This window comes from Neolamprologus brichardi, chromosome 16, assembly GCF_056152115.1.
Source record: "Neolamprologus brichardi isolate AB-2024 chromosome 16, ASM5615211v1, whole genome shotgun sequence".
NCBI classification, from domain to species: domain Eukaryota; kingdom Metazoa; phylum Chordata; class Actinopteri; order Cichliformes; family Cichlidae; genus Neolamprologus; species Neolamprologus brichardi.
This window is the reverse complement of record NC_142119.1, coordinates 15304375-15318398: the sequence shown is the minus strand read 5'-3', so window position 1 is coordinate 15318398 and position 14024 is coordinate 15304375. Positions and strand designations below refer to the sequence as shown.

The 14024-nt window shown below is 38.8% G+C and overlaps 1 protein-coding gene across 1 annotated transcript; it reads left to right on the top strand.

Annotated features, from left to right (window-relative positions):
- The first annotated feature begins 731 nt into the window (after positions 1–731).
- Positions 732–2021, top strand: LOC148098221 (uncharacterized). Its single transcript, XM_087830055.1, has 2 exons — positions 732–1282; positions 1374–2021. The coding sequence occupies exons 1-2, from the start codon at positions 905–907 to the stop codon at positions 2019–2021; spliced, it is 1026 nt and encodes a 341-aa protein (XP_087686181.1). The 5' UTR covers positions 732–904.
- Positions 2022–14024: the final 12003 nt, after the last annotated feature.

Genomic DNA, 14024 nt, shown 5'->3' with positions numbered 1-14024 from the left:
TTTCAGCTTTTTTCAGCAGACATCTTCAGCGCTAAGGCATCCACACAGCATTTTCGCAGGAAATGCAAATTTTTCTAGTTGTGTGGATGCCCTCAAAGGCATCCACACTATTGAGTTCCTGTTTCTCTTTAAACTTTATTCTTTTTCAAGTTGCTCGCGTTTTTCGGCACTTACAGTTTTTTCTGAATGCTTAAACCCTAACTGTGATTCCTATAGCACAATTCCTAAAACTATTAACACTTATAGCAAAACCACTCACTGAGTTTGCAAAACTAAAAGCACAAACACTGCTTTGCACTCAGTTTGCAATTTTGTAACACACACTTTGCAAAACTGTAGGCACAACTCACTGCTTACACTCAATTACCAAATTTCCAACACACTCCTAGCAAAATTATACACATGTATGGCTATCATTAACACTATTTTGCCAACTGTCTGGCACACTTTCACATGTGAAAACTGTTTTAGATAATTAGTCCACTTTGCAATCAGCCTAAGCACTATAAACAGGCCACAGGTAAGCTGTCTATGTGGAGTACAATGGAAGGAGCAGTAAGAGTGAGAAGAGTGAGAATCAGAGGAGGCCGAGGGAGAGGACGTGGAGGTGAAGAAGTTGGAGGAAGAGGACGTGGAGGTGAAGAAGTTGGAGGAAGAGGACGTGGAGGTGAAGAAGCAAGAGGGTTAGAGGAAGTTAGAGGAAGAGGACAAAGAGGAGCAAGAAGAGGACGAGGAGGGGAAAGAGGAAGGGTAAGAAGAGTAAGAAACAGAATAACTGATGACATCAGGGCTACAATAGTGGACCATGTCATCAACCATGGGATGACCCTGAGGGAAGCTGGCCAACGGGTTCAGCCTAAACTGAGCCGCTACACTGTGGCAAGCATCATTAGGACATTTCGAAATGAGAATCGGTAAGTACTTTGTAGCACTGCCATACTCTAATGAGAAACACAACAGTACCATACATGCAAAAATACTGAAATTGTTACTTTACAGAATTGCTAGACGTCCAGATGTTGGGGGCAGAGGCAGAATGTTCACTCCAGAGCAAGAGACCCATATAGTGAACATGGTGATTGCCAATAATGCAATAAGACTGCGCGAAATACAGCAGCGCATAATTGATAATGACACCATCTTTCAAAATATACACAGTGCAAGCATTTCTACACTAAGTCGTGTACTTGCGCGCCACAGAATAAGAATGAAGCAAATTTACAGAGTTCCTTTCGAGAGAAACACAGAACGTGTAAAGCAACTGCGATATGACTATGTGCAGGTAAGCTAGTGTCATTGGTTCTGAATTTGGAAGTGCATACTGTAGTGCTGTGCATGGGCCTGATGTGTTGCATTTGTTTTGTCTTGTCCAGAGAGTGATGGAACTAGAAGCAGATGCAACGGGACATGAGCTACTTTTTGTAGATGAGGCCGGTTTTAACCTCAGTAAAACCAGGAGACGTGGCAGGAACATAATTGGACACCGTGCCATCATCAATGTCCCAGGACAACGTGGTGGTAACATAACCATGTGTGCAGCTATAAGCCAAAATGGTGTTGTTCACCATCATGCAACCAAAGGCCCATACAACACTGCACACATTATTGCATTCCTGGACACCTTGCATGACATGCTCACTGTTCAGAGACCAGAGCAGACCCGATATGTCATCATATGGGACAATGTTAGTTTCCATAGGGCTGCTTTGGTCCGCAACTGGTTTACAGACCACCCATCCTTCATGGCACTCAACCTCCCTCCATACTCTCCATTCTTAAATCCCATCGAGGAGTTCTTCTCTGCCTGGCGCTGGAAAGTGTACGACCGTCATCCTCATCAACAGGTAGCCCTTTTACAGGCAATGGAGGAGGCATGTGGAGATATTGACCAGGCATCATGTCAGGCCTGGATACGGCATTCAAGGAGATATTTTCCCCGGTGCCTTGGACTGGAGGATATCGCATGCGATGTGGACGAAATTTTGTGGCCGGACCCAGAAAGACGACATGATGTAGGCTGATTGTCTTTTTTTTCCCTTTTTTTTGTGAAATTCCTATTTTGTGTTCTGACTTTGTCTTGGTTTTGATGAGTGTGAATAAACACCAATACTTGAAGTTTGGATCCTTGTATGTTTACATGACACTATGACAAAAGTGTGACCTCAAATTGACATCTGTACACAGAGAAAGCAAAAGCCAGATGTGTTTTGTATTCATACCATCAGTGTGCAGTTGGCGCATTGTGTGCTTAGTAGATGATGGCTTGTGTGTACTGTTTGATACGAAAACACCATTTTTACGAAGGTGTGAAGAGTTAATCTAGCTGTGTTCGCTTTTGCAAGAGAACTACAATGTTTTGATAATTGGGTGACAGGTTTTCTTATTTGTATGTAGAGTTTTGCAAAAATAGCCAATAGTTACAAAAAATGTGCTTAAGCAATCAGAAAAAACTGTAACTACTCCTTCAGTTTTCATCCGATTTTCTCCGTTCAAACTCTAAACTGTTCTGCTATTTCTGCTAATTCCAGCTATATCTTTTGCTGTTTATTACTATTATACTTTTTAAAATATTACACTTTTTTCCTTTTTTTTGTCCCATTGAAATGAATAGAAAACTTCCACAATTCTGCTAAAACTTGCTTGTTTTTCAAACTTAACTACTTCCTCATACTTTCACCTAGGAACTCCATTCAAACTTTAAAATGTTCTCAAATGATTGGGCTTTTCCTGTGTGATTCAGCTTTTTCATATCTGTTACCGTTTTCATTTAATGCCTCTTTAAGTTTTGAGTTGCAGCTTTGTGATTTTTCAGAAAATACATGCGTTGTTATGGTTGCTATGCAATTAACTCCGAGTGAGAGCTGGTGCTTCCTGAAGTTTCTCTTAATGTCTGAACAACTTCTTGCTACTCACTCAATTTTCACTCAACCTGAACAAATTATACATCAAAACGTAGGTATTTTTGCTGGCTTTCAGAAAATGTCACTATCACTGTTGTGGAAGTTACAGATTTTTATCAAATCGCCTCAGAGCAACACAAAGTCTTAAAACTCTCCATAGAAAGTCAATGGGGAGTCTGTTCAAAATCAGCGCTGGGACTCTCCAATGAGACGCATTTTCAAATCGTCATATCTCCTTAACAAAGCAAAGTTAAGACATGAGGCTTGTGCCAATTCATCTTCAGACACTGCTGACACTCACGATCGGAGCAGTTTTTACAGTCATCTTACCGTTGAGTCATAAATTACGTTTGTTTGAGGGGTGGAAATCTGTCCTCCTCTCAGCTTTCAAACTCCGAAAATGAAGCCGTTTCTTCTCTCGTCATATCTCCGCGACGGAGTTACAAAGAACAATGAAAATCACAGTCAAAGTACACCAAAGTCCGCTGATTCACCCAGTGCAAGAATTATGCTTCTATCCCACCTAGTTTTTGAGTTACACGACGTTTTGTAACTCCAAAAAATGGCGTTTTTCGCCTCTCACCGCGATCTAATTCTGACGGCTCATCACCCTATTTTCCATGTGCCTGCTCTCTTTGCCAGTGGCGCAATTGGTAATGAAACGGATCTTCAGACCGAAGGTTGTGGGTTCGATTCCACCTTGTTCAACATTTTTTTTCACTACAAATTGATACACTATCACAGACCTGTAATTCATATTGATAATTTATTACAATTCTGCAACGTTTTATGATTTTGGCAGCTTTTCTAATATGGACCTCAGATTCTTGTTAACGCTCCATGGCAGAAATACATACAAGTACACAGCCTGATGAAGCAGACAGAAGCAGTACCTCTGATTGGTTCAGCATTTTCACCTCTTATCAGCACAAATCTCAGCCTCTTCTGCTGTTTTTATTAGAATTTTAAGCTTTTTCACCATTTTTCTGTTACGTGAGAACCAGTTTGGCTCAATGAGTAGCTGAAAAATGTCAGCCTCTTCAGCTCTTTCGGAAGAATTTCAGAGTTCAGCTTTTTCACTTGTTTTAAGCACAAATTTCAGTCTCTTTACCTCATTTCACAACAAAGTAGTTCTTCCTCTTCACCTCTTTTCTGCTAATTTAAGCTTCTGCTCCTCAGTGCACATTTTTCTTCTTATCATATCTTTGCTTGTGACCAGAACTCATTTGGCTCAGAGGGTTGAGCAGCTGCCGTGAGACCCGGAGGTTCGAATCCTACCTGTGACAGTTGCCGCAAATGTTCCCTGCTTGCATGCGCAAATTCTGCTTATTCACCTCTTCTGCAAAAATTTCGGCCTTTTCACCTCTTATTAGCACAAATCTCAGCTGTTTTCAGAAAAAACTCTTTTGAGCAGAAATTCTGCTGATTCATCTCTTTTCAGCGCAACTTTCTGCTTCTTTCCATCCTTTCTGCAGAAATTCTGCTCATTCAACTCTTTTCAGCAATATTTTCAGCCTTTTCACCTCTTATCAGCACAAATCTCAGCTGTTTTCAGAAAAAACTCTTTTGAGCACAAATTCTGCTGATTCATCTCTTTTCAGCAGAAAATCTTCTGATTCACCTCTTTTCTGCAAAGATTTCAGACTTTTCACCTCTTATCAGCACAAATCCCAGCTTTTTCAGCTGTTTTCAGCAAAAACCTCTTTTTAGCAGAATTCTGCTCATTCAGCTTTTTTCAGCAGAAATTCTGCTGATTGAACTCTTTTCAGCAGAATTTTCAACTCTTTTCAGCACAAATCTCAGCTGTTTTCAGAAAAAACTCTTTTGAGCAGAAATTCTGCTGATTCATCTCTTTTCAGCAGAATTTTTAATTTTTTCACCACTTTTGAGCACAAATCCCAGCTTTTTCAGCTGTTTTCAGCAAAAACCTCTTTTCAGCAGAAATTCTGCTGATTCACCTCTTTTCTGCAAAGTTTTCAGCCTTTTCACCTCCTCACCACCTTTCAACTTTTTCAGCTTTTTTCAGCAGAAATCTTCAGCGTTAAGGCATCCACACAGCATTTTCGCAGGAAATGCAAAATTTTCTAGTTGTGTGGATGCCCTCAAAGGCATCCACACTATTGAGTTCCTGTTTCTCTTTATTCTTTATTATTCTAGTTGCTTCCGTACGTTTTTTGGCCCTTAACTACTCCCTCAGTTTTCAGCCGATTTTCTCAGTTCAAACTCTAAACTGTTCTGCTCTTTCTGCTCTTTCCGGCTATGACTTTTGCTGTTCATTACTATTATACTTTTTAAAATATTAAGCTTTTTTCCTTTAATTTGTCCCATTGAAATGAATGGAAAACTTCCACAATTCTGCTAAAACTTGCTTGTTTTTGAAACTTAACTGCATGCTCATACTTTAACCTAGAAACTCCATTCAAACTTTAAAACGTTCTCAAATGATTGGTCTATTCCTGTGTGATTAAGCCTTTACATATCTGTTACCGTTTTCATTTAATGCCTCTTTAAGTTTTCAGTTGCAGATTTGTGATTTTTCAGAAAATACATGCGTTGCTATGGTTGCTATGCAATTAACTCAGAGTGAGCACTGGTGCGTTCTGAATTTTCTCTTCATGTCTGAACAACTTCTTGCTACTCGCTCAATTTCCACTCATCCCCCACAAATTATACATCAAAACGTAGGTATTTTTGCTGGCTTTAAGACAGTGTTACTATAATTATCGTGCGAGTTACGTTTTTTTCACAATTTGCCTCGAAGTGACACGAAGTCTAAAAACTCCCCATTCAAAGTCTATGGGGAGGTTGTGAAACTCAGAGCTGAAATACTGAAACTGAAGGCATTTTCAAATCGTCATATCTCCTTAACGAAGCAAAGTTAAAACATGAAGCTTGTGCCAATTCATCTTCAGACACTGCTGACACTCACGGTCGAAGCAGTTTTTACAGTCATCTTACCGTTGAGCCATGAATTACGTTTGTTTGAGGAGTGGAAATCTGTCCTCCTCTCAGTTTTCAAACTCCGAAAATGAAGCCGTTTCTTCTCTCGTCATATCTCCGCAACGGAAGTACAAAGAGCTATGTAAATCGCAGTCAAAGTTCACCAAAGTCCGCTGATTCACCCAGTGTAAGAATTATGTTTCTAGTCCACCTAGTTTTTGAGTTACACGACATTTTGTAACTCCAAAAAACGGCGTTTTTCGCCTCTTACCGCGATCTAATTCTGACTGCTCATCAGCCTGTTTTCCAAGTGCCCGCTCTCTTTGCCAGTGGCGCAGTTGGTAATGACACGGGTTTGAAGCCCAAAGGTCGTGTGTTCAATTCCACCTTATCCACATGTTTTTTTCACTACAAATTAATACACTATCACAGACCAGTAATTCGTATTGATCATTTATTACAATTCTGCAAAGTTTTATGATTTTGGCAACTTTTCTAATATGGACCTCAGATTCTTGTTAACACTCCATGGCAGAAATACATACAAGTACACAGCCTAATAAAGCAGACAGAAGAAGTACCTCTGATTGGTTCAGCATTTTCACCTCCTATCAGCACAAATCTCAGCTGTTTTCAGAAAAAACTCTTTTGAGCAGAAATTCTGCTGATTCATCTCTTTTCAGCGCAACTTTCTGCTTCTTTCCATCCTTTCTGCAGAAATTCTGCTCATTCAACTCTTTTCAGCAAAATTTTCAGCCTTTTCACCTCTTATCAGCACAAATCTCAGCTGTTTTCAGAAAAAACTCTTTTGAGCAGAAATTCTGCTGATTCATCTCTTTTCAGTGCAACTTTCTGCTTCTTTACCTTTTTTCTCCAGAAATCATGCTGATTCAACTATTTTCAGTAAAATTTTCAGCATTTTACACCTCTTATCAGCACAAATTTCAGCTGTTTTCAGAAAAAACTCTTTTGAGCAGAAATTCTGCTGATTCATCTCTTTTGAGCAGAAATTCTGCTGATTCATCTCTTTTCAGTGCAATTTTCTGCTTCTTTCCATCTTTTCTGCAGAAATTCTGCTCATTCACCTCTTTTCAGTGCAACTTTCTGCTTCTTTAACTCTTTTCAGCAGAAATTCTGCTGATTCACCTCTTTTTTGCAAAGTTTTCAGCCTTTTCACCTCTTCTCAGCACAATTCTAAGCAGCTTCTGCTCATTTCAACAGAATTGTCAGTCTCTCCACCTCTTCTTTGTGAGAGTAAGTTTGGCTCAGTGAGATGACTAGCTGCCTTGAGACCAAAAGGGCCAGGTTCGAATCCTACTCAGGGCAACACTTTAATTGAACTTTTTCAGCTTTTTTCAGCAGACATCTTCAGCGTTAAGGCATCCACACAGCATTTTCGCAGGAAATGCAAATTTTTCTAGTTATTATTATTCTTCAAGTTGCTTCCGTTTTTTGCGTTTTTTGGACCTTAACTACTCCCTCAGTTTTCATGCTATTTTCACCGTTCAAATCTTAAAAAATTCTGCTCTTTCTGCTCTTTCCTGCTATGACTTTTGGTGCTCATAACTTCGATACTTTTTGAGATATTGAATTTTTTTTGCAATATTTTTTGCCCTTTTCTGCCACATTATCAGTGGCCTCACTGATTTTCCTTGCCAGGTTGACCTGTGTTTTAGCTCAGTGAGATGAGCATCCATTCTCAGACTGGGAGGCCGGGGTTCAAATCCCGCTCATGGCAAAATTTCTTTCAGTTAACAATTAAACGTTTTTAACTCTTTTCAGCAGAAATTCTGCTGATTGAACTCTTTTCAGCAGAATTTTAAATTTTTTTCACCACTTTTCAGCACAAATCCCAGCTTTTTCAGCTGTTTTCACCAAAAACCTCTTTTCAGCAGAATTCTGCTGATTGAACTCTTTTCAGCAGAATTCTGCTGATTGAACTCTTTTCAGCAGAATTTTAAATATTTTCACCACTTTTCAGCACAAATCCCAGCTTTTTAAGCTGTTTTCAGCAAAAACCTCTTTTCAGCAGAATTCTGCTGATTGAACTCTTTTCAGCAGAAATTCTAATGATTGAACTCTTTTCAGCAGAATTTTAAATTTTTTCACCACTTTTCAGCACAAATCCTAGCTTTTTCAGCTGTTTTCAGCAAAAACCTCTTTTCAGCAGAATTCTGCTGATTGAACTCTTTTCAGCAGAAATTTTGCTGATTGAACTCTTTTCAGCAGAATTTTAAATTTTTTCACTACTTTTCAGCAGAAATCCCAGCTTTTTCAGCTGTTTTCAGTAAAAACCTCTTTTCAGCAGAATTCTGCTGATTGAACTCTTTTTAGCAGAAATTCTGCTGATTGAACTCTTTTCAGCAGAATTTTAAATTTTTTCACCACTTTTCAGCACAAATCCCAGCTTTTTCAGCTGTTTTCAGCAAAAACCTCTTTTCAGCAGTATTCCGCTGATTGAACTCTTTTCAGCAAAAATTCTGCGTATTCACCTCTTCTGCAAAATATTCAGCCTTTTCACCTTTTTTCAGCAGAAATTCTGCTGATTCACCTCTTTTCAGCGCAATTTTCTGCTTCTTTCCATCTTTTCTGCAGAAATTCTGCTCATTCACCTCTTTTCAGCAGAAATTCTGCTGATTGAACTCTTTTCAGCAGAATTTTAACCTCTTTTCAGCCCAAATTCTGCTTTTTCACCTCTTTTCTGAAATGTTTTCAGCCTTTTCACCTCTTATCAGCACAATTCTCAGCTGCTTCTGCTCATTTCAGCATAATTGTCAGTCTCTCCACCTCCTCTTTGTGAGAATGACTTTGGCTCAGTGAGATGAAAATTTCTCCGTCTTTACCCCTTTCAGCAGAATTTTAAATTTCTTCACCACCATACAACTTTTTGCAACTTTTTCAGCTTTTTTCAGCAGACATCTTAAGCGTTAAGGCATCCACACAGCATTTTCGCAGGAAATGCAAATTTTTCTAGTTATTATTATTCTTCAAGTTGCTTCCGTTTTTTCCGTTTTTTGGACCTTAACTACTCCCTCAGTTTTCATGCTATTTTCACCGTTCAAATCTTAAAAAATTCTGCTCTTTCTGCTCTTTCCTGCTATGACTTTTGGTGCTCATAACTTCTATACTTTTTGAGATATTGAATTTTTTTTGCAATATTTTTTGCCCTTTTCTGCCACATTATCAGTGGCCTCACTGATTTTCCTTGCCGGGTTGACCTGTGTTTTAGCTCAGTGAGATGAGCATCCGTTCTCAGACTGGGAGGCCCGGGTTCAAATCCCGCTTATGGCAAAATTTCTTTCAGTTAACAATTAAACGTTTTTAACTCTTTTCAGCGGAAATTCTACTGATTGAACTCTTTTCAGCAGAAATTCTGCTCATTGAACTCTTTTCAGCAGAATTTTAAATTTTTTCACTACTTTTCAGCACAAATCCCAGCTTTTTCAGCTGTTTTCAGCAAAAACCTCTTTTCAGCAGAAATTCTGCTGATTGAACTCTTTTCAGCAGAATTTTAAACTTTTTCACTACTTTTCAGCACAAATCCCAGCTTTTTCAGCTGTTGTCAGCAAAAACCTCTTTTCAGCAGAATTCTGCCGATTGAACTCTTTTCAGCAGAAATTCTGCTGATTGAACTCTTTTCAGCAGAATTTTAAATTTTTTCACCACTTTTCAGCACAAATCCCAGCTTTTTCAGCTGTTTTCAGCAAAAACCTCTTTTCAGCAGAATTCTGCTGATTGAACTCTTTTCAGCAGAAATTCTTCTGATTGAACTCTTTTCAGCAGAATTTTCACCTCGTTTCAGCACAAATTCTGCTTATTCACCTCTTTTCTGCAAAGTTTTCAGGCTTTTCACCTCCTCACCACATTTCAACTTTTTCAGCTTTTTTCACCAGACATCTTCAGCGTTAAGGCATCCACACAGCATTTTCGCAGGAAATGCAAATTGTGTGGATGCCCTCAAAGGCATCCACACTATTGAGTTCCTGTTTCTCTTTAAACTTTATTCTTATAGTTGCTCCACGTATTTCGGCACTTAACTACTCCCTCAGTTTTCAGCCGATTTTCTCCGTTCAAACTCTAAACTGTTCTGCTATTTCTGCTCTTTCCGGCTATATCTTTTGGTGTTTATTACTATTATACTTTTTAAAATATTAAGCTTTTTTCCTTTAATTTGTCCCATTGAAATGAATGGGAAACTTCCACAATTCTGCTAAAACTTGCTTGTTTTTGAAACTTAACTACATGCTCATACTTTCACGTAGAAACTCCATTCAAACTTTAAAACGTTCTCAAATGATTGGGCTATTCCTGTGTGATTCAGCTTTTTCATATCTGTTACCGTTTTCATTTAATGCCTCTTTAAGTTTTCAGTTGCAGATTTGTGATTTTTCAGAAAATACATGCGTTGCTATGGTTGCTATGCAATTAACTCAGAATGAGCACTGGTGCGTTCTGAATTTTCTCTTAATGTCTGAACAACTTCTTGCTACTCGCTCAATTTCCACTCATCCCCCACAAATTATACATCAAAACGTAGGTATTTTTGCTGGCTTTAAGACAGTGTTACTATAATTATCGTGAGAGTTACGTTTTTTTCACAATTTGCCTCGAAGTGACACGAAGTCTAAAAACTCCCCATTCAAAGTCTATGGGGAGGTTGTGAAACTCAGAGCTGAAATACTGAAACTGAAGGCATTTTCAAATCGTCATATCTCCTTAACGAAGCAAAGTTAAAACATGAGGCTTGTGCCAATTCATCTTCAGACACTGCTGACAGTCACGGTCGAAGCAGTTTTTACAGTCATCTTACCGTTGAGCCATGAATTACATTTGTTTGAGGAGTGGAAATCTGTCCTCCTCTCAGTTTTCAAACTCCGAAAATGAAGCCGTTTCTTCTCTCGTCATATCTCCGCGACGGAAGTACAAAGAGCTATGTAAATCGCAGTCAAAGTTCACCAAAGTCCGCTGATTCACCCAGTGTAGGAATTATGTTTCTAGTCCACCTAGTTTTTGAGTTACACGACGTTTTGTAACTCCAAAAAACTGCGTTTTTTGCCTCTTACCGCGATCTAATTCTGACTGCTCATCAGCCTGTTTTCCACGTGCCCGCTCTCTTTGCCAGTGGCGCAGTTGGTAATGACACGGGTTTGAAGCCCAAAGGTCGTGTGTTCAATTCCACCTTATCCACATGTTTTTATCACTACAAATTAATACACTATCACAGACCAGTAATTCATATTGATCATTTATTACAATTCTGCAAAGTTTTATGATTTTGGCAGCTTTTCTAATATGGACCTCAGATTCTTGTTAACACTCCATGGCAGAAATACATACAAGTACACAGCCTAATAAAGCAGACAGAAGAAGTACCTCTGATTGGTTCAGCATTTTCACCTCCTATCAGCACAAATCTCAGCTGTTTACAGAAAAAACTCTTTTGAGCAGAAATTCTGCTGATTCATCTCTTTTCAGCGCAACTTTCTGCTTCTTTCCATCCTTTCTGCAGAAATCATGCCCATTCAACTATTTTCAGTAAAATTTTCAGCCTTTTACACCTCTTATCAGCACAAATTTCAGCTGTTTTCAGAAAAAACTCTTTTGAGCAGAAATTCTGCTGATTCATCTCTTTTGAGCAGAAATTCTGCTGATTCATCTCTTTTCAGTGCAACTTTCTGCTTCTTTCCATCTTTTCTGCAGAAATTCTGCTCATTCACCTCTTTTCAGTGCAACTTTCTGCTTCTTTAACTCTTTTCAGCAGAAATTCTGCTGATTCACCTCTTTTTTGCAAAGTTTTCAGCCTTTTCACCTCTTCTCAGCACAATTCTCAGCAGCTTCTGCTCATTTCAACAGAATTGTCACTCTCTCCACCTCTCCTTTGTGAGAATGAGTTTGGCTCAGTGAGATGACTAGCTGCCTTGAAACCAAAAGGGCCAGGTTCAAATCCTACTCAGGGCAACACTTTATTTGAACTTTTTCAGCTTATTTCAGCAGACATCTTCAGCGTTAAGGCATCCACACAGCATTTTCGCAGGAAATGCAAATTTTTCTAGTTGTGTGGATGCCCTCATAGGGCATCCACACTATTGAGTTCCTGTTTCTCTTTATACTTTATTATTGTGTGGATGCCCTCATAGGGCATCCACACTATTGAGTTCCTGTTTCTCTTTATTCTTTATTATTCTAGTTGCTTCCGTACGTTTTTTGGCCCTTAACTACTCCCTCAGTTTTCAGCCGATTTTCTCAGTTCAAACTCTAAACTGTTCTGCTCTTTCTGCTCTTTCCGGCTATGACTTTTGCTGTTTATTACTATTATACTTTTTAAAATATTAAGCTTTTTTCCTTTAATTTGTCCCATTGAAATGAATGGGAAACTTCCACAATTCTGCTAAAACTTGCTTGTTTTTGAAACTTAACTACATGCTCATACTTTCACGTAGAAACTCCATTCAAACTTTAAAACGTTCTCAAATGATTGGGCTATTCCTGTGTGATTCAGCTTTTTCATATCTGTTACCGTTTTCATTTAATGCCTCTTTAAGTTTTCAGTTGCAGATTTGTGATTTTTCAGAAAATACATGCGTTGCTATGGTTGCTATGCAATTAACTCAGAATGAGCACTGGTGCGTTCTGAATTTTCTCTTCATGTCTGAACAACTTCTTGCTACTCGCTCAATTTCCACTCATCCCCCACAAATTATACATCAAAACGTAGGTATTTTTGCTGGCTTTAAGACAGTGTCACTATAATTATCGTACGAGTTACGGTTTTTTCACAATTTGCCTCGAAGTGACACGAAGTCTAAAAACTCCCCATTCAAAGTCTATGGGGAGGTTGTGAAACTCAGAGCTGAAATACTGAAACTGAAGGCATTTTCAAATCGTCATATCTCCTTAACGAAGCAAAGTTAAAACATGAGGCTTGTGCCAATTCATCTTCAGACACTGCTGACACTCACGGTCGAAGCAGTTTTTACAGTCATCTTACCGTTGAGCCATGAATTACGTTTGTTTGAGGAGTGGAAATCTGTCCTCCTCTCAGTTTTCAAACTCCGAAAATGAAGCCGTTTCTTCTCTCGTCATATCTCCGCGACAGAAGTACAAAGAGCTATGTAAATCGCAGTCAAAGTTCACCAAAGTCCGCTGATTCACCCAGTGTAAGAATTATGTTTCTAGTCCACCTAGTTCTTGAGTTACACGACGTTTTGTAACTCCAAAAAACGGCGTTTTTCGCCTCTTACCGCGATCTAATTCTGACTGCTCATCAGCCTGTTTTCCAAGTGCCCGCTCTCTTTACCAGTGGCGCAGTTGGTAATGACACGGTTTTGAAGCCCAAAGCTCGTGTGTTCAATTCCACCTTATCCACATGTTTTTTTCACTACAAATAAATACACTATCACAGACCAGTAATTCATATTGATCATTTGTTACAATTCTGCAAAGTTTTATGATTTTGGCAGCTTTTCTAATATGGACCTCAGATTCTTGTTAACACTCCATGGCAGAAATACATACAAGTACACAGCCTGATAAAGCAGACAGAAGAAGTACCTCTGATTGGTTCAGCATTTTCACCTCCTATCAGCACAAATCTCAGCTGTTTTCAGGAAAAACTCTTTTGAGCAGAAATTCTGCTGATTCATCTCTTTTCAGCGCAACTTTCTGCTTCTTTCCATCCTTTCTGCAGAAATCATGCCCATTCAACTATTTTCAGTAAAATTTTCAGCCTTTTACACCTCTTATCAGCAGAAATTTAAGCTGTTTTCAGAAAAAACTCTTTTGAGCAGAAATTCTTCTGATTCATCTCTTTTGAGCAGAAATTCTGCTGATTCATCTCTTTTCAGTGCAACTTTCTGCTTCTTTCCATCTTTTCTGCAGAAATTCTGCTCATTCACCTCTTTTCAGTGCAACTTTCTGCTTCTTTAACTCTTTTCAGCAGAAATTCTTCTGATTCACCTCTTTTCTGCAAAGTTTTCAGACTTTTCACCTCTTTTCAGCAGAAATTCTGCTGACTGAACTCTTTTCAGCAGAAATTCTGCTGATTGAAGTCTTTTTAGCAAAATTTTCAGCCTTTTCACCTCTTATCAGCACAAATCCCAGCTGTTTTCAGAAAAAACTCTTTTGAGCACAAATTCTGCTGATTCATCTCTTTTCAGCAGAAATTCTTCTGATTCACCTCTTTTT

Excerpts from the sequence above, each read along its gene's own strand:
- LOC148098221 (XM_087830055.1), top strand. The coding sequence starts at position 905 with ATGAGAATCGGTAAGTACTTTGTAGCACTGCCATACTCTAATGAGAAA. Across the intron at positions 1,283-1,373 it reads TGCGATATGACTATGTGCAG|AGAGTGATGGAACTAGAAGC; the intron begins GTAAGCTAGTGT and ends TGTCTTGTCCAG.